Source organism: Pleurodeles waltl, chromosome 2_2 (assembly GCF_031143425.1).
Source record: "Pleurodeles waltl isolate 20211129_DDA chromosome 2_2, aPleWal1.hap1.20221129, whole genome shotgun sequence".
Lineage (NCBI taxonomy): Eukaryota > Metazoa > Chordata > Amphibia > Caudata > Salamandridae > Pleurodeles > Pleurodeles waltl.
The window spans coordinates 1,191,654,125-1,191,670,472 of record NC_090439.1 but is presented as its reverse complement, the minus strand read 5'-3'; the positions used below and the strand labels follow the sequence as shown (position 1 = coordinate 1,191,670,472).

At 48.1% G+C, this 16,348-nt stretch overlaps 1 protein-coding gene across 1 annotated transcript in view; it reads right to left on the bottom strand.

Annotated features, from left to right (window-relative positions):
• The window catches only part of LOC138283070 (indolethylamine N-methyltransferase-like), a 62,013-nt gene extending 46,626 nt beyond the window's left edge, over positions 1 to 15,387 (bottom strand). The window contains exon 1 of the mRNA XM_069221220.1: positions 15,203 to 15,387. Within this exon, the coding sequence (XP_069077321.1) occupies positions 15,203 to 15,350 (148 nt within the window). The 5' untranslated portion in view covers positions 15,351 to 15,387. The remainder of the gene's footprint in view (positions 1 to 15,202) is intronic.
• Between the last annotated feature and the right edge of the window lie 961 nt (positions 15,388 to 16,348).

The window sequence follows — 16,348 nt, the reverse complement described above, 5'->3', positions numbered from 1 at the left end:
TAATATCAGAAAGGGGTAGCAACTTCATGTCTGCATACTTGAAAGCAATGTGGAAAGAGTGTGGTATAACATACAAATTCATCCCACCTTGACATCCCCAAACAAATGGGTTGGTTGAGCATTTTATTAAACACTCAAAGGCATGATAATGGGACTCTTTGAAAACTCACGAGGAAATGGGATGGCCTGTTAGCATGCCTCCTCTTTGGCCACAGGGAGGTACCCCAAAAAGGAGTGGGCTACAGCCTCTTTGCACTCCTCTTCGGTCACCCTGTTAGGGGTCCATGAGCACTTGTAAAGGAGGGTTGGGAGCAACCCCTCGATACCCCTAAACAAGATATAAGGGATTATGTTCTTGGCCTCACATCGAGGATGGCTGAGTCATGAAGAAGGCCAGTAAGAACCTTCTGGCAAGCCAAGAATTGCAAAAAACAATGGCATGACCAGAAGGCTGTCCTGACTGTGTACCAACCAGGGCAGAAAGTGTGAGTCCTGAAGCCTGTGGTACCAAGAGCACTCCAAGACAAATGAAGTGGACCACACATAATAGTGGCAACAAAGGGTGAGATCACCTACTTAGTTGACCTTGGCACTCCAAGAAGTCCTCTCAGAGTACTTCATGTGAACCGCCTAAGGCCCTACTATGACAGGGCTGACTTAACCCTGCTCATGACCACTAAAGAGGGACAGGAAGATGAGAATGATCCTCTCTCTGACCTCTTTTCAATTCTGCAGCTGATGGTTCACTTGAGGGAGTGGTCTTAGCAGACTGCCTTTCTCAGTCTCAAAAGGAAGACTTCTGAAATCTCCTAGGACCATTCTCAGAACTGTTTTCCCTTACACCTGGTCAAACCACATGGTGTGAATACACCATTGATGCAGGGGGCAGTCTGCCTTTCAAGAGTAAAATCTACAGGCAACCTGATTGTGTAAGGGATTGCATCAAAGCAGAGGTGCAAACAATGCTTGGCCTGGGAGTCATTGAGCACTCAGATATCCCCAGTGATGCTGGTCCCATAACCATACTCTCATAATGGGGAAAGATTAGGTTTTTTTGTTGACTATAGAGGGCTCAACAGAGTAACCAAGACAGACGATCAACCAAACCATTCCCCAGGGCAGATGAGCTCATAGATACACTGGCTTCTGCCAAGTATCTAGGCACTTTTGACTGAACTGCATGCTATTGGCAGATTAAGTTGTCAGAAGATGCTAAACCGAAGACAGCATTTTCAACCATTGGAGGGCACTGGCATCCCACAGTAATGCCCTTTGGTATGAAGAATGCACCTGCCACTTTTCAAAGGTTGGTGAATACAGTCCTGCAAGGCCTGGAAGCCTTTAGTGCAGCATATCTAGATGACATAGTTGCCTTTAGCTCCACCTGGGATGACCACCTGGTCCATCTTTGGGAAGTTTTGGAGGCTCTGAAAAAGGCAGGCCTTACTATCAAGGCTTCAAAGTGCCAGATGAGACAGGGGAAGGTGGTTTATCTGGGACACCTAGTAGGTGGGGAACAGATTCAGCCACTACAGGGGAAGATCCAAACCATTTTGGATTGGACTCCCCCTACCACGCAGACCCAGGTTAGAGCCTTCTTAGGTCTCACTCGGTATTACAGGAATTTCATTAAGAACTATGGATCCATTGCAGCCCCTCTTAATGACCTCACCACCAAGGAGATGCCTAAAAAGGTATTATGGACAGCTAGCTGCCAGAAAGCTTTTGAGGAACTTAAACAGGGCATGTGCTCTGCACCTGTCCTAAAGAACCCAAACTACTCCGAGAAGTTCATAGTTCAGACTGATGCTTCAGAAGTAGGGGTTAGCACAGTTCTCTCACAACTCAATACAGAGGGCCAGGATCAACCAGAAGCTTTTATTAGCAGGAGGTTGACCCCCTGAGAAAAGCGTTGGTCAGCCATAGAGATGGAGGCCTTTGCTATGGTCTGTGCTTTAAAGAGGTTGAGACCATACCTCTTTGGTACTCACTTCATTGTTCAGGCAGACCACAAACCTCTCTTGTGGCTCAAGCAAATGAAAGGAGAAAACCCCAAATTGTTGAGGCGCTCCATTTCCCCACAGGGTATGGACTTTACAGTGGAACATCGATCTGGGAGTAACCACTCCAATGCAGATGGATTCTCTAGATATTTCCACTTAGACAGGGAAGACTCATCTGGGCAAGGTTAGCCTTCATGTCCCTCGTTTGGGGAGGGGTGTTGTGTAGGAAAGTACCTTCTTTCTTGGCATGATTATCAACTTTTACTGCTTGATGTCAGTGTACATGACTGTGTTGACTGGGATCCTGCTAACCAGGAACCCAGTGGTTATGCGCTCTCACCGAAAACTAAGTATTTCATTTACAATTGGCACCCAGGTGCCCCATTATAAGTTGGTAGTTTATGGTACCTAGGTAGCCAGGGCATTGGGTTTCCAGGGGATCCCTATGGGCTGCAGCATATATTTTTGCCACCCATAGGGATCCCAAGCAAATGCTTCTGCAGGACTGCCATTGCAGCCTGGGTGAAACGGTGCAAGCACCCTTTCACTGCCATTTTTCACTACACCTGGTCACTTATAAGTCACACGTATGGTAGGGCCTCCAGCGCAGAGGCCAGGGTGCAAAGTACCTGTGTGTGAGGGCACTGCTGCACAAGGATAGGAGCCCTCACGAACTCCAGGCCCATTTTCCCGGACTGCGTGAGTGTGGGGACATCATTTTACACATGTACTGGACTTCGGTCACTACCTATGTCCAGCTAAATAATGGTAACTCCGAACTGAGGTGTGTTTGGTATCAAACATATTTGAATCATACTCCAAAGCTTTTGCAAGCATTGGTTGTATGATTCCATGCACTCTGGGGGCTTCTTAGTGGACCCCCAGTATTGCCATTTCAGACTTCTCAGGGCTTCCAGGCAGCCCCAGCTGCTGCCTCCTCCCAGATAGGTTTCTGCCCTCCTGTTGCTTGAAAAGCTTGAGCCCGGGAAGGAAGAACAAAGGATTTCAATTGGGAGGGGGTGTTCGTAGAAAAGTAGCCTCTTTCTAGCTTGGTTACCCTCACTTGTGGCCTGTTTGTCAGTGTGCTTGACTGTGTCTACTGGGATCCTGCTAATCAGGACCCCAGTAGTTATGATCTCTCCCTTCTAAATGGTTGTTGGATTCTGTTAACAGAGTATTTCATCCACAATTGGCATACTGGTGCCTCCTTATAAGTCCTTAGTATATGGTACCTAGGAACCCAGGGCATTGGGGTTCCAGGGGATCACTATGGACTGCTGCATAAGTTTTGCCACCTATAGGGAGCCCATGCAAAGGCTTATGCAGGACAGCCGTCGTAGAATTCCTGTAAAGATGTAAGCACCCTTTTACTGCCATTTACACCGCACCAGGTCACTTATAAGTCACCCCTATAGCAGGCCCTCCAGCCCTGAGGGAAGGGTGCGAAGTACCTGGGAATGAGTGCACCCCTGCACTAGCAGAGGTGCCCCCACAACCCCCACCACCATTTCCCCAGACTTTGTGGGTGCGGGGATGCCATTTTACGTAAGTACTGAACATAGGTCACTACCTATGTCCAGCTACATATGATGTAGGAATCATAGCCCCACTTTTACAAGCATTGGTTGTATGATCCCATGCACTCTGGGGGCTCCTCGGAGGACCCCCATTACTGCCATTACAGCCTTCTGAGGTTTTCCAGGCAACCCAAGTTGCTGCCACCTCACAGACAGGTTTTTTGCCCTCCTGTTGCTTGAGAAGTTCAAGCCCAGGAAGGCATAAAAAATGGTTTTGTTTGGGAGAGAGATGTTACACCCTCTCCCTTTAGAAATAGGTGTTAGAGGCTTGGGAGGAGTAGCCTCCCTAAGCCACTGGAAATGCTTTGAAGGGTACATTTGATGCCCTCCTTGCATAAACCAGTCTACATCAGCTCTGGCAAGAAACTGGGCAAAGGAAAGGGGAGTGACCACTCCATTGTCCATCACCTCCCCAGGGATGGTGCTCAGAGCTCCTCCAGAGGGTCCCTAGGTTTTGCCATCCTGGATTCAAGGTTGGCAGGGAACTCTGGGAGCTTCTGAGTGGCCAGTGCCAGCAGGTGACATCAGAGCCCTCCCCTGATAAGTGCTTACCTGGTCAGGTGACCAATTTACCTTTCATGACTATTTAGAGTCTCTCCTTTTGATGGTTCCTCAGATTCAGATTGTAAGACTCCAGCAGGAATCCTCTGCATCCTCCACTTTGACTTCTCACTGAAGAAACTGCATCTGGACTTTCCAAACTGCAACAAAGAAGCAAGATGTCTTCTGCAACATTGTATGTTCAGCTCCTGACAGCAAATGCAACCGTTTCCCAGTTGTGCATCCTGAGGAAAGCCCGTCTTCAGTCTGCACCAGAAGAGTGAAGGAATCTTCCTTGGGGGAGAAGGAGTCACTCCACTGCTACAGCAGGCACTGACTGCAATGACAAGTGGCTGCATGGATCCCCTCTCCTGCTGAGCTGCGTGAATCCTGCATCACAGGTGGTGGACTTAAGTGGTCCCGACGGTCCTTTCTTCCAGCTGTCCAACTTTGGTGGAGGTAAGACCTTGCCTCTCAATGCAAGACAGTACCCCCTTGCATTGCATCTTTTGCAGCTGCCAAGGCATGTTGGCATCCTTCCTCCAAGGTCTTCCTGCATCTTGAAGCTACGGCCCCCAACATTCTATCCTGTAATGCACAGCTTCCTGAGTCGTTCTCCGGCGGCATGGGAGCCTTTTTCATAGTTCTGCATAGGACTCTTCTACAACTTTTTTTGTCCCTATTCTGTGGGACTCCTGCATGCGCTGCCTGGAGTTCTGTGGGCTCTCTATGACTCTGAGGGCCCCCTCTGATTCCCCATCCTGTGTAGAGTCCACCCGGTCCACGTCGGCATCACTTTCCGCTAACCTCAAGCTTTGCTTGTGCCAAGGCTTGTTGGCGGACTCCAACAACTGCAATCCTCCATTCAGCGTGGGACATTACTTGTACCCTCCAGGAACCCAACTTCATCTTCTTGGGTGCAGTACTGACTTTTCTTCTCCACCTGTGGTTCTCCTTTTGCACCTTCATCTGGGTTGGCAGGGGCTCCTGCTTTTCCTGGACTCCTCTGTGCTTCTTGGTCTTGGTCCCCTTCCTCTATAGGTGGTCTTGTCCAGGAATCTACTGTTGGGGTCTTGCAGTCTCTTCTGGGTTTTGCATGGTTTTTCTTCTTGTTTCAGTGTGTGATCTGCGAAACCTACTGTGATTTACTCATATTCTCCTGGTCGCTTGGGGGGGGGGCTGTATGCCTCTAGCATACATCATACTTTAGTCTTGTATTCCTTTCTTGGTACCCGTGTAAGGCTGAAACAGAAAACATACTGCAGGCGCAAAGCAATTTGCATTTATGGTAAAGCTCCATTGCTCAGGAGCCTGTAACTGTTGTTTAGCACTGTTTCTTCTGCCCTACCTTCCTTTCAGAACCATCCTCCCCCGCAGTCTCCAGGGATTCTCTCTGAGGTCCTCAGAAGGATTGGGCATGATGTGAAAAGTTGAACTACACTGCCTTGAGTGAGGATAGACTCAACAAGAGACCCAATTTGCATCATGTCTGCTTAGCGAAATTCACCTTAGAGCAAGTAAACGTCAGTGCTCACTAACATCACAGGGCGACAGTACACTGTGCAAATGGTGTCTGTTGAGGAAGAGCCGGCCCCACGCCACGCGCAGGAATGGATATCTTACCGTAGAAATTCACAAAAAACTTGGATTAAAGTAATGTTTATAGTTAGGAATTGTCTTACTTTAAGTTAAAAAGAAAACTTAAATTTGCAAAAAAAGAAGCAGGGAACTCTGGGTAGTTCACAAGGTTAGGTGGAGAGCATCTTCTTTTTATGAGCACTTTAGAGCACCACCGGCACTCTGAATCTGTTCACTTCAAATGTTTGTTTTTACAGCAAAGTCTTCAAGCATAGATTAGATAAGTGCCACCCACACAAAGCTAGAAGTGGCAGATGACAATGGACATCTTACTTTACATTTAAAAACATAGAAATTCACTGAAAAAAAACACAAAAGTTAAAGTGGTGTTATAGTTATGAATTGTAATACTATCTTACCTTAATTAAAAAAAATTAAAAACGTATATTCACAAAATCAAAACTTGGAACTCTGGTTATTTTCCAGGCTTAGGTAGAGAACAGATCCTTTATATGAGCACCCTAAAACACCAGCGACACTCTGAGTCTGCTCACCTTGAATGTCTGATGTTCTGGCAGTCTTTAAGCATAGGATTAGCGCAGTGCCATCCACGCCATTTTAAAATAATGTAACAATGTTATTAAATGTATTTAAATTACTTTTAATTAATTGTGTAAATTACTTTGAATAATTAGTAATTTAATAAAATATTTTTACAGTACGTGGGGATTTATTTCTTTAATTTAAACTTGGGAAACATATAGTTACTGTAATTTAATATATTTATTTTTACATGCACACTTATTTTAAAATAGTTTTAATGCTTCATTAAATAATCACTATCGCTCCTCACTTTTGTGAGCATAGACCTATTAATGTCAGTTATACAATAGAGGTGACAGACAAACACTGGTCTATCCTTGCAGAAGCCTCCTGACTTGGCTAGCTTCACATCTTCCTGATTTAGACAGTGTCAAGTCAGGAATGATGAAGGAGTGAGGGTCAAATGATGGTTCAGGCTACTGAGCATGTAGTCATGTAGTGGTCATACAGACTGTCATGGGAGTGGCTGTTGAGCAAATGTACACATACCATCTGGCGATAGTGGTACCTGTGAACTTTCAAATGAAGCCCAGCAAAGAGAAGGAGAACCCCCGCTTCTGGTAGAAGCCAAAGGTACTCAGGAAATACCAAATGGAGTAACTCAAAAAACAAAGAAGCTCACTCCTGGCGGTGGAAGGTACTCAGGAAACACCATATGGAGTAACCAGGAGACAGAGAACCATGGCCCATGCCGGCAGTGGAAGGTAGTCAGGAAACACCATGTGGAGTAACCAGGAGAGCGAGAAGTTCGCCCTCTGCTAGCAATGGAAGGTACTCAGGAAACACCATATGGAGTAGCCAGAAGACAGAGAAGATCGCCCGGGTGGCAGTGAAAGTTAGCCAGGCAGTATCATACGGAGTAACTCAGAAGACAGGGAAGCTCACCTGCTGGTATCAATCGAAGTTACTCAGGAAACACCATATGGTGATACTAGGCCAGAGAGATCCTTGCCTGCTGGCTGTGGTGGTAGGTACTCAGGAAATACCATATGTAGCAACCAGGAGACAGAGAAGCTCACCCACTGGCGGCAGTGGATGATACTCAGGAAACACCATATGGAGTAACCAGACAACAGAGAAGCTCGCCCTCTGGTGGCAGTGGAAGATACTCAGGAAAGAAAATATGACATAACTCAGGAGACAGAGAAGCTTGCCCACTGGCGGCAGTGAAAGGTACTCAGAAAGCAACATATGAAGTATCCAGGAAACGAAGAAGCTCACCTCCAGGTTGCCTTGGAAAGTAGTCAGGAAACATCATATGGAGTAACCACGAGACAAAGAAACTTGCCCCTTTCTGGCAGTGGAAGGTACTCAGGTAGTACCACATGGAGTAACTCAGAAGACAGAGAAGATTGCGCACTGGCGGCAGTGATAGCTACTCCGGAAACACCATATGGCATTACTAGGAGACAGAGTTGCTCACCTGCTGGCTGCAGTGGAAGGTATTCAAGAATTATCATGTAGAGTAACCAGGAGACAGAGAAGCTCACCCGCTGGTGGTAGTGGATGGTACCCAGGAAACACCATATGGAGTAACGAGGAGACAGAGATGCTCGCCCCCTGGTGGCAGTGGAAGGTACTTAGGAAACACCATATGACATAACTCAGGACACAGAAGTTCGCCCGCTGGCAGCAGTGGTAGGTACTCAGAAAACACTGAATGGAGTAACTTAGGAGACAGAGAAGCTCACCCGCTGGTGGCACTGATAGGTACTCTGGAAACACTATATGGAGTAACCAGGAGACAGAGAAGCTCGCTCCCTGGCTGCAGTGGAAGGTTGTCAGGAAACACCATATGGAGTAACCAGGAGACAGAGAAGCTCATCCCCTGCTGACAGTGATAGGTACTCAGGAAACACCATGTGACATAACTCAGGAGACAGAGAAGCTTGCCCTCTGCCTGCACCATATGAAGTATCCAGGAAACATCATATGAGTAAACACAAGACAAAGAAGCTTGTCCCCACTTGGCAGTGGAAGGTATTCAGGAAACACCATATGGAGTAACTCAGGAGACAAAGAAGCTCACCCCCTGCCAGCAGTGAGAGGTACTCAGCAATCACCATAAGGAGTAACCAGGAGACAGAGAAGCTTGCCTGCTGCCTGCAGTGGTAGGAATTCTAGAGACACCATGTTGAGTAACTCAGGAGACAGAGAAGCTCACCCGCAGGTGGTAGTGGATGGTACTCAGGAAACACCATATGGAGTAACCAGGAGACAGAGATGCTGGCCCCCTAGTGGTAGTGGAAGGTACTTAGGAAACACCATATGGAGTAACCAGGAGACAGAGATGCTCGCCCCCTGTTGGCAGTGGAAGGTACTTAGGTAACATCATATGACATAACTCAGGAGACAGAAGTTCAACCGCTACTAGCAGTGCAAGGTATTCAGAAAACACCATATGGAGTAACCAGGAGACAGAGAACCCCCAACCCCCTTGCTGGCACTGGAAGGTACTCAGGAAACACCACATGTAGTAACTTAGGAGATAACGAAGCTCGCTCCCTGGTGGCAGTGACAGGTACTCAGGAAACACCATATGGAGTAACCAGGAGATAGAGAAGCCCACCTACTGCCTGCAGTGGAAGGTACACAAGAGAAACTATATAGAGTATCTCAGGAGACACAGAAACTTACCCGCTGGTGGCAGTGATAAGTACTCTGGAAACACTATATGGAGTAACCAGGAGACAGAGAAGCTCGCTTCCTGGCTGCAGTGGAAGGTTGTCAGTAAACACCATATGGAGTAACCAGGAGACAGAGAAGCTCATCCCCTGCTGACAGTGAAAGGTACTCAGGAAACACCATATGGAGTAACCAGGAGACAGATAAGCTCACCCCCTGCTGGCAGTGGAAGATAATCAGGAAAAACCATATGACATAACTTAGGAGACAGAGAAGCTTGCCCTCTGCCTTCCGTGGAAGTTACTCAGAAAACACCATATGAAGTATCCAGGAAATGAAGAAGCTCACCTCCAGGCTGCAGTGGAAAGTAGTCAGGAAACATCGTAAGGTGTAACCACGAGACAAAGTGCAAAGTACTCAGGAAACACCATATGGAGTAACCAGGAGACAGAGAAGCTCCCCCCCTGCTGGCACTGGAAGGTACTTAGGTAACACCACATGACATAACTCAGGAGACAGAAGTTTGCCCGCTACTAGCAGTGGAAGGGATTCAGAAAACACCATATGGAGTAACCAGGAGACAGAGAAGCTCCCCCACTGCCGGCACTGGAAGGTACCCAGGAAACACCACATCTAGTAACTTAAGAGATAGAGAAGCTGGCCCGCTGGCAGCAGTGATAGGTACTCAGAAAACACAGTGTGGAGTAACTCAGGATACAGAGAAGCTCACCCGCTGGTGGAAGTGATAGGTGCTCCGGAAACACCATATGGAGTAACCAGGAGATAGAGAAGCTCTCCCGCTGGCAGCAGTGATAGGTACTCAGGAAACACCTTATAGAGTAACCAGGAGCTAGAGAAGCTTGCCCGCTGCCTGCAGTGGAAGGTACTTAAGAGACACCACATGATATAACTCAGGAGACAAAGAAGCTCACTCCCTGGTGGCTATGTAAGGTACTCAGGAAGCACCATATGAAGTAACTCAGGAGATAGAGAAGCTCACCCCCTGCCGACAGTGATAGATAATCAGGAAACACCACATGACATAACTCAGGAGATGAGAGAAGCTCGCACCCTGACGGCAGTGAAAAGTACTAGGGAAAAAACATATAAAATAACTCAGGAGACAGGATCTTCCCCACTGGCCGCAGTGAAAGGTACTCAGGAAACTCCAGATGGAGTAACCAGAAGACAGAGAAGCTCCCCCCTGCTGGCACCGGAAGTTAGTCAGGAAAACCACACGTAGTAACGTAGGAGTCAGAGAGGCTTACCCGCTAGCGGCAATGATGGGTACTCAGGAAACACCATATGGAGTAACCAGGGGCAGAGAAGCTCACCCGCTGCCTGCAGTGGAAGGTACTCAAAAGTAACCATATAGAGTAACTCAGGAGACAGAGAAGCTCGACCGCTGGCGGCAGTGATAGGTACTCTGGACACACCATATGGAGTAACCAGGAGACAGAGAACCTCACCCCAGGATGCAGTGGAAGGTGCTCATGAAACACCATATGGCATAACTCAGGAAACAAGAAGCTCGTTCACTGCCAGCAGTGGAAGGTACTCATGAAATACCATATGACATAATTCAGGATACAGAGTAGCTCGCCCGTTGCCGGCAGTGAAAGGTACTCTGGAATCACCATATGTAGTAACCAGGAGACAGAGAATCTCGCCCCCTGGTGGCAGTGGAAGGTACTTAGGAAACACCATATGACATAACTCAGGAGACAGAAGTTCGCCCGCTAGCAGCGGTGGAAGGTACTCAGAAAGAGAAACTTCTCCCCTGCTGGTACTGGAAGGTACTCAGGAAACACCACATGTAGTAACTTAGGAGACAGAGAAGCTTGCCTGTTGCCTGCAGTGGAAGGTACTCAGGAGACACCATATGGAATTACTCAGGAGAAATGGAAGCTCGCCCCCTGGCAGCAGTGATAGGTACTCAGGAAACACCATATGGAGTGACCAAGAGACAGTGAAGCTCACCAGCTGGCTGCACTGGAAGGTTGTCAGGAAACACCATATGGAGTAACCAGGAAACTGAGAAGCTTGTCTGCTATCTGCAGTGGAAGGTATTCAAGACACACCAAATGGAGTAACTCAGGAGACAGGGAAGCTCGCCCGCTGGCAACAGTGATAGCTATTCCTGAAACACCATACGGCATTACTAGGAGACGGAGTTGCTCACCTGCTGGCTGCAGTGGAAGGTACTCAAGAATTACCATGTAGAGTTACTAGGAGACAGAGAAGCTCATGAGCTGGTGGCAGTGGAAGGTATTCATGAAACACCACATGGAGTAACTCAGGCGACAGAGAAGCTCACCCCCTGCCAGCAGTGAGAGGTACTCAGCAATCATCATATGGAGTAACCAGGAGACAGAGTAGCTCGCCCCCTGCCAGCAGTGGAAGGTACTCAAAGAAAACATGCAGACACATGGATGGGCTTTCCAGATGTTGCTGCATGGACTGAAACTATTACCCTTCGTAGGCCACATGTTTCAGGGGGAGAAAGTGTTTCAGACTCTCTCTGGGACCAGCACAGTGCAACAAGAGACCACCTTACGTGCACCATCCCTGCTGGGTGGGCTTCACCTACGAGGCACTGATCTCCTGGATCACTGGCGTCATCCACACACTGAGTTCAAAGGGCATCAGTGGAGGTGAAGGGGTTCACAGCACTCTCTGCCAGGGACTCCCCATTTTATACACTACCGATTGATGATGCAGGTTATCGGATGGTGACGCCATCCCTGGGCCACAAAGGACACTTACAGGAGATCACATTCAGGCAGTTTGTGCTCTGTGCATCTGTGGTTAAAAACGTATCCCCGTCGCCACTGCACTGTATTTACCAAAATAAGTCTGACCCTATATTACAGGTAACACTGTTATCTTTATACAACTGGACTGCTACAGACTTCACATGTACTAACACATTGTACAGCAGTCAAGCGCAGTCTGCCTTCGACCTGCCCCAGTGCTCGCCGTGGTGCACTGAGAAGCACGCCCACTGGATCGCCATTGGCGTCACTGACACAGTGTGTGATGGATAGGTCACAATCTGGACCTAATATCTGGTCATTCCGATTTTTATTATTTCACCAACTCGTCAAAGTATTTTACGAAATCTTTTACCATGGCGCGAGTCCACTGATTTTTTTTTTCAGAAACATGGGGCCATGTTTGTCTTTGTGTTGCTGCAACAAAAAAGTCATATTTATCAAGCCAGGCAAGGCCATCTTGTGTGGCCCGCATGTTGTGTGGCCCTGCATGGTATGTGGCCCCGCATGTTGAGTGTCTCCGCATGGTGTGTGCCCCGCATGGTGTGTGGCCCGCATGGTGTGTGTCCCCGCATGGTGTGTGCCCCGCATGGTGTGTGGCCCCGCATGGTGTGTGGCCCGCATGGTGTGTGTCCCCGCATGGTGTGTGGCCCCGCATGGTGTGTGTTCCCGCATGGTGTGTGGCCCCGCATGGTGTGTGCCCCGCATGGTGTGTGTCCCCGCATGGTGTGTGGCCCCGCATGGTGTGTGCTCCGCATGGTGTGTGGCCCCGCATGGTGTGTGGCCCCGCATGGTGTGTGTCCCCACATGGTGTGTGTCCCCGCATGGCTTAATAAATCCGGAGCAACACAAGGCAGAGCAAGTCTCTTCCTTGAGGTACTCTGCCTGGGAAGGCTTTCCATGGGTGGAGTGTGGCTGCCCCTTCCTACCTCGTAGGCACCCTTGCGCCACGGCTCAAGGGTGCCCCCATTGGCACGAGGCAGCCAGAGGGAGCCAGTGCAGGGAAAGGACAGGAATGTGCCATATTATGTAAAATACTGGCCAAGGGGGCATCTTGTGCTGCGTGAAATACTGATACATGTGCCCCGCAGAGTATAAACAGATAGTAATAGCAACGCAGGAGTATGTCTGGCTCGTTAGTGGTTTCCCTCACCTTTATCGGTGTGTCTATGATGTAAGGGGTGTCTATATAAACAGGAAGTGTTTGTGAACTATGGAAAAAGTGTAAACTGGCATCACACATAGGTCATTTCTATGCTTGTAACTTTCTCCTGTTTTTGTAACTCAGGACAAAGCTTCCATTCAGAAGAAATGGACCCGTTTTTACGATTTTCACGATTGTCAATATCACCTTCTTCAAACTTTAGAAATATGACATTTTGACAGCATCCTCCTGAATCTCTGTGCACAGCAGACCTGGAGTGATTGCCTCTGAGGTCTCCTTCCCACTACAGAGGTGATGTACTGCAGTGGTTCCCAACCTGTGGGCCTGGGACTCCAGGGGGTCCGCGAAGCCTCTTCAGGGGGTCCGCGGATGCTTAAAACATTTAATAATATTAGGTCCCAGCTATCAGTAATGACTCCTCGGGGGTCCCCGTATTCCAATAATGATTCAGTGGGGGTCCCTGGGCTCCAGTATTGATAAAATGGGGGTCCACAGAAGTCAAAAGGTTGGGAACAACTGATGTACTGCATTTAAGAGTTTGGGACCTTGAAGAGAGCAGGTGAGTCCCAAACCTCGATGTGTCTAGAATATTTACTCCCGACTGCATCACTTCTGCAACATCTTGCACTCACTCACCAGGACAGCATCAACTGCTCTTTCTTCTTGGCTCAACACAGATTAAGAAACAGAGACATCTTTTCAATACTTACTGCATTTGTTTTCACTCATAGGGGTATATTTCCAAGGCCCTACGCCGCCTCAGCGTAATTGTTTTGTGTGCTCAGGCAGCGGTAACCAGTCCCCCAACCACCGCCATGTGCTTGCATTGCACCACTTTGTAACCCACGCTCCACATTGTACCCGAGCCAAGTATAATGTATGAAAGAGGCGTTCCGCCGCAGGAGGCCCAAGCAAATGGAGTGATCAAATCTACAAGGTTTCACTGCACCATTCTAGAGTCATTTTTTAACGGCTGCTCAGTGACGCTAGTGCATTAGCTTATGGGCCTCCCTGAGCTTTGCTAGACTAGCGCAAACATTTTTGGCGCTAATCCAGCAAAGGGCCACAATAGCGTAGCACTATTGTCCTAATGTGGGCCATGGTGGGGTGTATTGTAAATACAGTGCTAACACGCTAACATGGTGGCGTTAGGGGGATACAGGGTGACGCAAGGCATCGGTGACCATGCGTCAGTTCCTTGTAAATATGCCCCGTAGTATACAAAGATTGTGACTCAAAAATGTGTTTTATTGAAATCGTATATCTCCGATAAAAATAAGTGTCATACTTGTGCAGCCAGGAAAATAACTGGTAGGAAAGCATTTAGTTATATTCCCTGTTATAGGGAAGAGATTTAAAAAACAAACTGAATACAAATTTGAATCAAGAACAATCATGGCCCAGATTCATAAAAAAGAAAAAAAAACAGACATTTACTCGAGTACATTGCACACATTGTGGGCCATAAGTGGGGGCCAAGTTACCTTGCTGCCCTGCATCACTGGCAAAGGGCAGGAATGTGCAGTTTTTAAGGTAAGATGTGCATCCCTGTCCTTTGCCCTGCAATGGCGCACAATGGGCTGTCTAGTGCCAACACAGGCACCCATGCACCCTGTACAAGCGTGCTTGCATTGCATGCAGGGTTGTTTTTGTGCAGGAATGGGAACCTTGCTGCACAAAAACAGTCCTGAGAGGGTCTTTCCTCTATGTGTGCTACAGAATGCAAATTTACCAGATAAACCCACGAATGCACCAAAAATACACGCCTCCCCAGGAGAGGAGTAAGGAAGAGAAAGGACTTTATTTACCCGCGTTTTTTCCTCTTTCCCATTCCCACGTTTCTCTGGTAAATCTGCATCAGACGCACACATCAAAAGAGGGAAGGGACACCTTCCTGCACAAAAACAATCCAGGAGGCATATTTCTCTTTCTATGTGTGCTGGGGAGGGATAGCATTTTGGTGCATTCCCAATTTGACAGTCCATGGGAGTTGTGTTGGAACACCCATGCAACGCCCATGGAACTCCTCCCTGGGGCAGAGTATCGCATCAGAGAGATTTGTGCAGCTCTGCGTTACTCCAGATTTATCCTATGGACCATAAGGTGTCCTTGTGTGGCTTCATAAACCTGCTTTAAGAGTTGCGTCACGCATGCACTACAGTGTGTGGTGCAAGCGCAACGCAACGTAATCTTTTTACAACTGTAACCACAAAGATCACTGAAGAGTTGGGAAAATAAATATTTGTGCTAGAAGGCTGGTGCTGCAGTTGCAAATAGCTCTATGACGTAGGACCAACTTCCATGACGTCATACTGGTGAAAGGGAGACAGTACATACCTGATGAGAAGAAGTTGTGCACATGAGGAATCGCTTGAATAAAAGAATCAACATGATATTCAGATGTTGGAGACAAATACATTGCCACCATTTTTCTTGCATCCAAATGCTGGTCATAGAGCGCCTTGAGGTCAGCGGTAGACGCCATTTCTGCTGGTGCTGTGTTCACCTGATATCCTACACTGCTACCCACACTCGCGCTATATATATGAAGCAGTTTTAAATTTATATGATCTGCAAACACAAAAACTTTATTTACATATGTGAGTCATCTCAGCTCAAACCCAGTTTCTCATTTACATTTAGTGTTTAAACTCTCGGCTGCAGCAGCCCTCTGAGATGCTGCTCAGTATTTCAGTATTTCTGATGGGTCCCTGGCAAGTGATGTGGAAGGAATCTCTGCAGCTCAGCCCCAGTGGAGCTGCTCTTGGCATGGGTCATTTCCCATGTCTGTGCCTTGATGCAGCTACTGACTGGAGAACACACTTTGTCACCATCAGCACATATCCCTGAGGGCTTTTACTGTGGTCTTTCTTTTGCAACATGCTACTGGTTTTTCTGTTCCTTTTCACCCTGCTTTTCTCACTCTCTCTAGTCCTCTCTCACTCTCTCTTACACGGGATCATCTTTTCACATGATTGGTCTCTTTTAGACTCACACTTTACCTCAGTTACACTTCATCACTATTCTTTCCATTTTTTTACTGTCAGAATGAATGTCTCTTGCTCCTTTGGTTCTTTTCCGCCTCCATAGCCTTTTTGCCACCTCTGTTCCCCCATGCCACACTCTCGCCTGGTCCCCATGCCACACTCTCGCCTGCTCCCCATGCCACACTCTCGCCTGCTCTCCATGCCACACTCTCTCCTGCTCCCCATGCCACACTCTCTCCTGCTCTCCATGCCACACTCTCGCCTGCTCTCCATGCCACACTCTTGCCTGCTCTCCATGCCACACTCTCGCCTGCTCTCCATGCCACACTCTCGCCTGCTCCCCATGCCACACTCTTGCCTGCTCCCCATGCCACACTCTCGCCTGCTCTCCATGCCACACTCTCGCCTGCTCCCCATGCCACACTCTCGCCTGCTCCCCATGCCACACTCTCGCCTGCTCTCCATGCCACACTCTCGCCTGCTCCCCATGCCACAC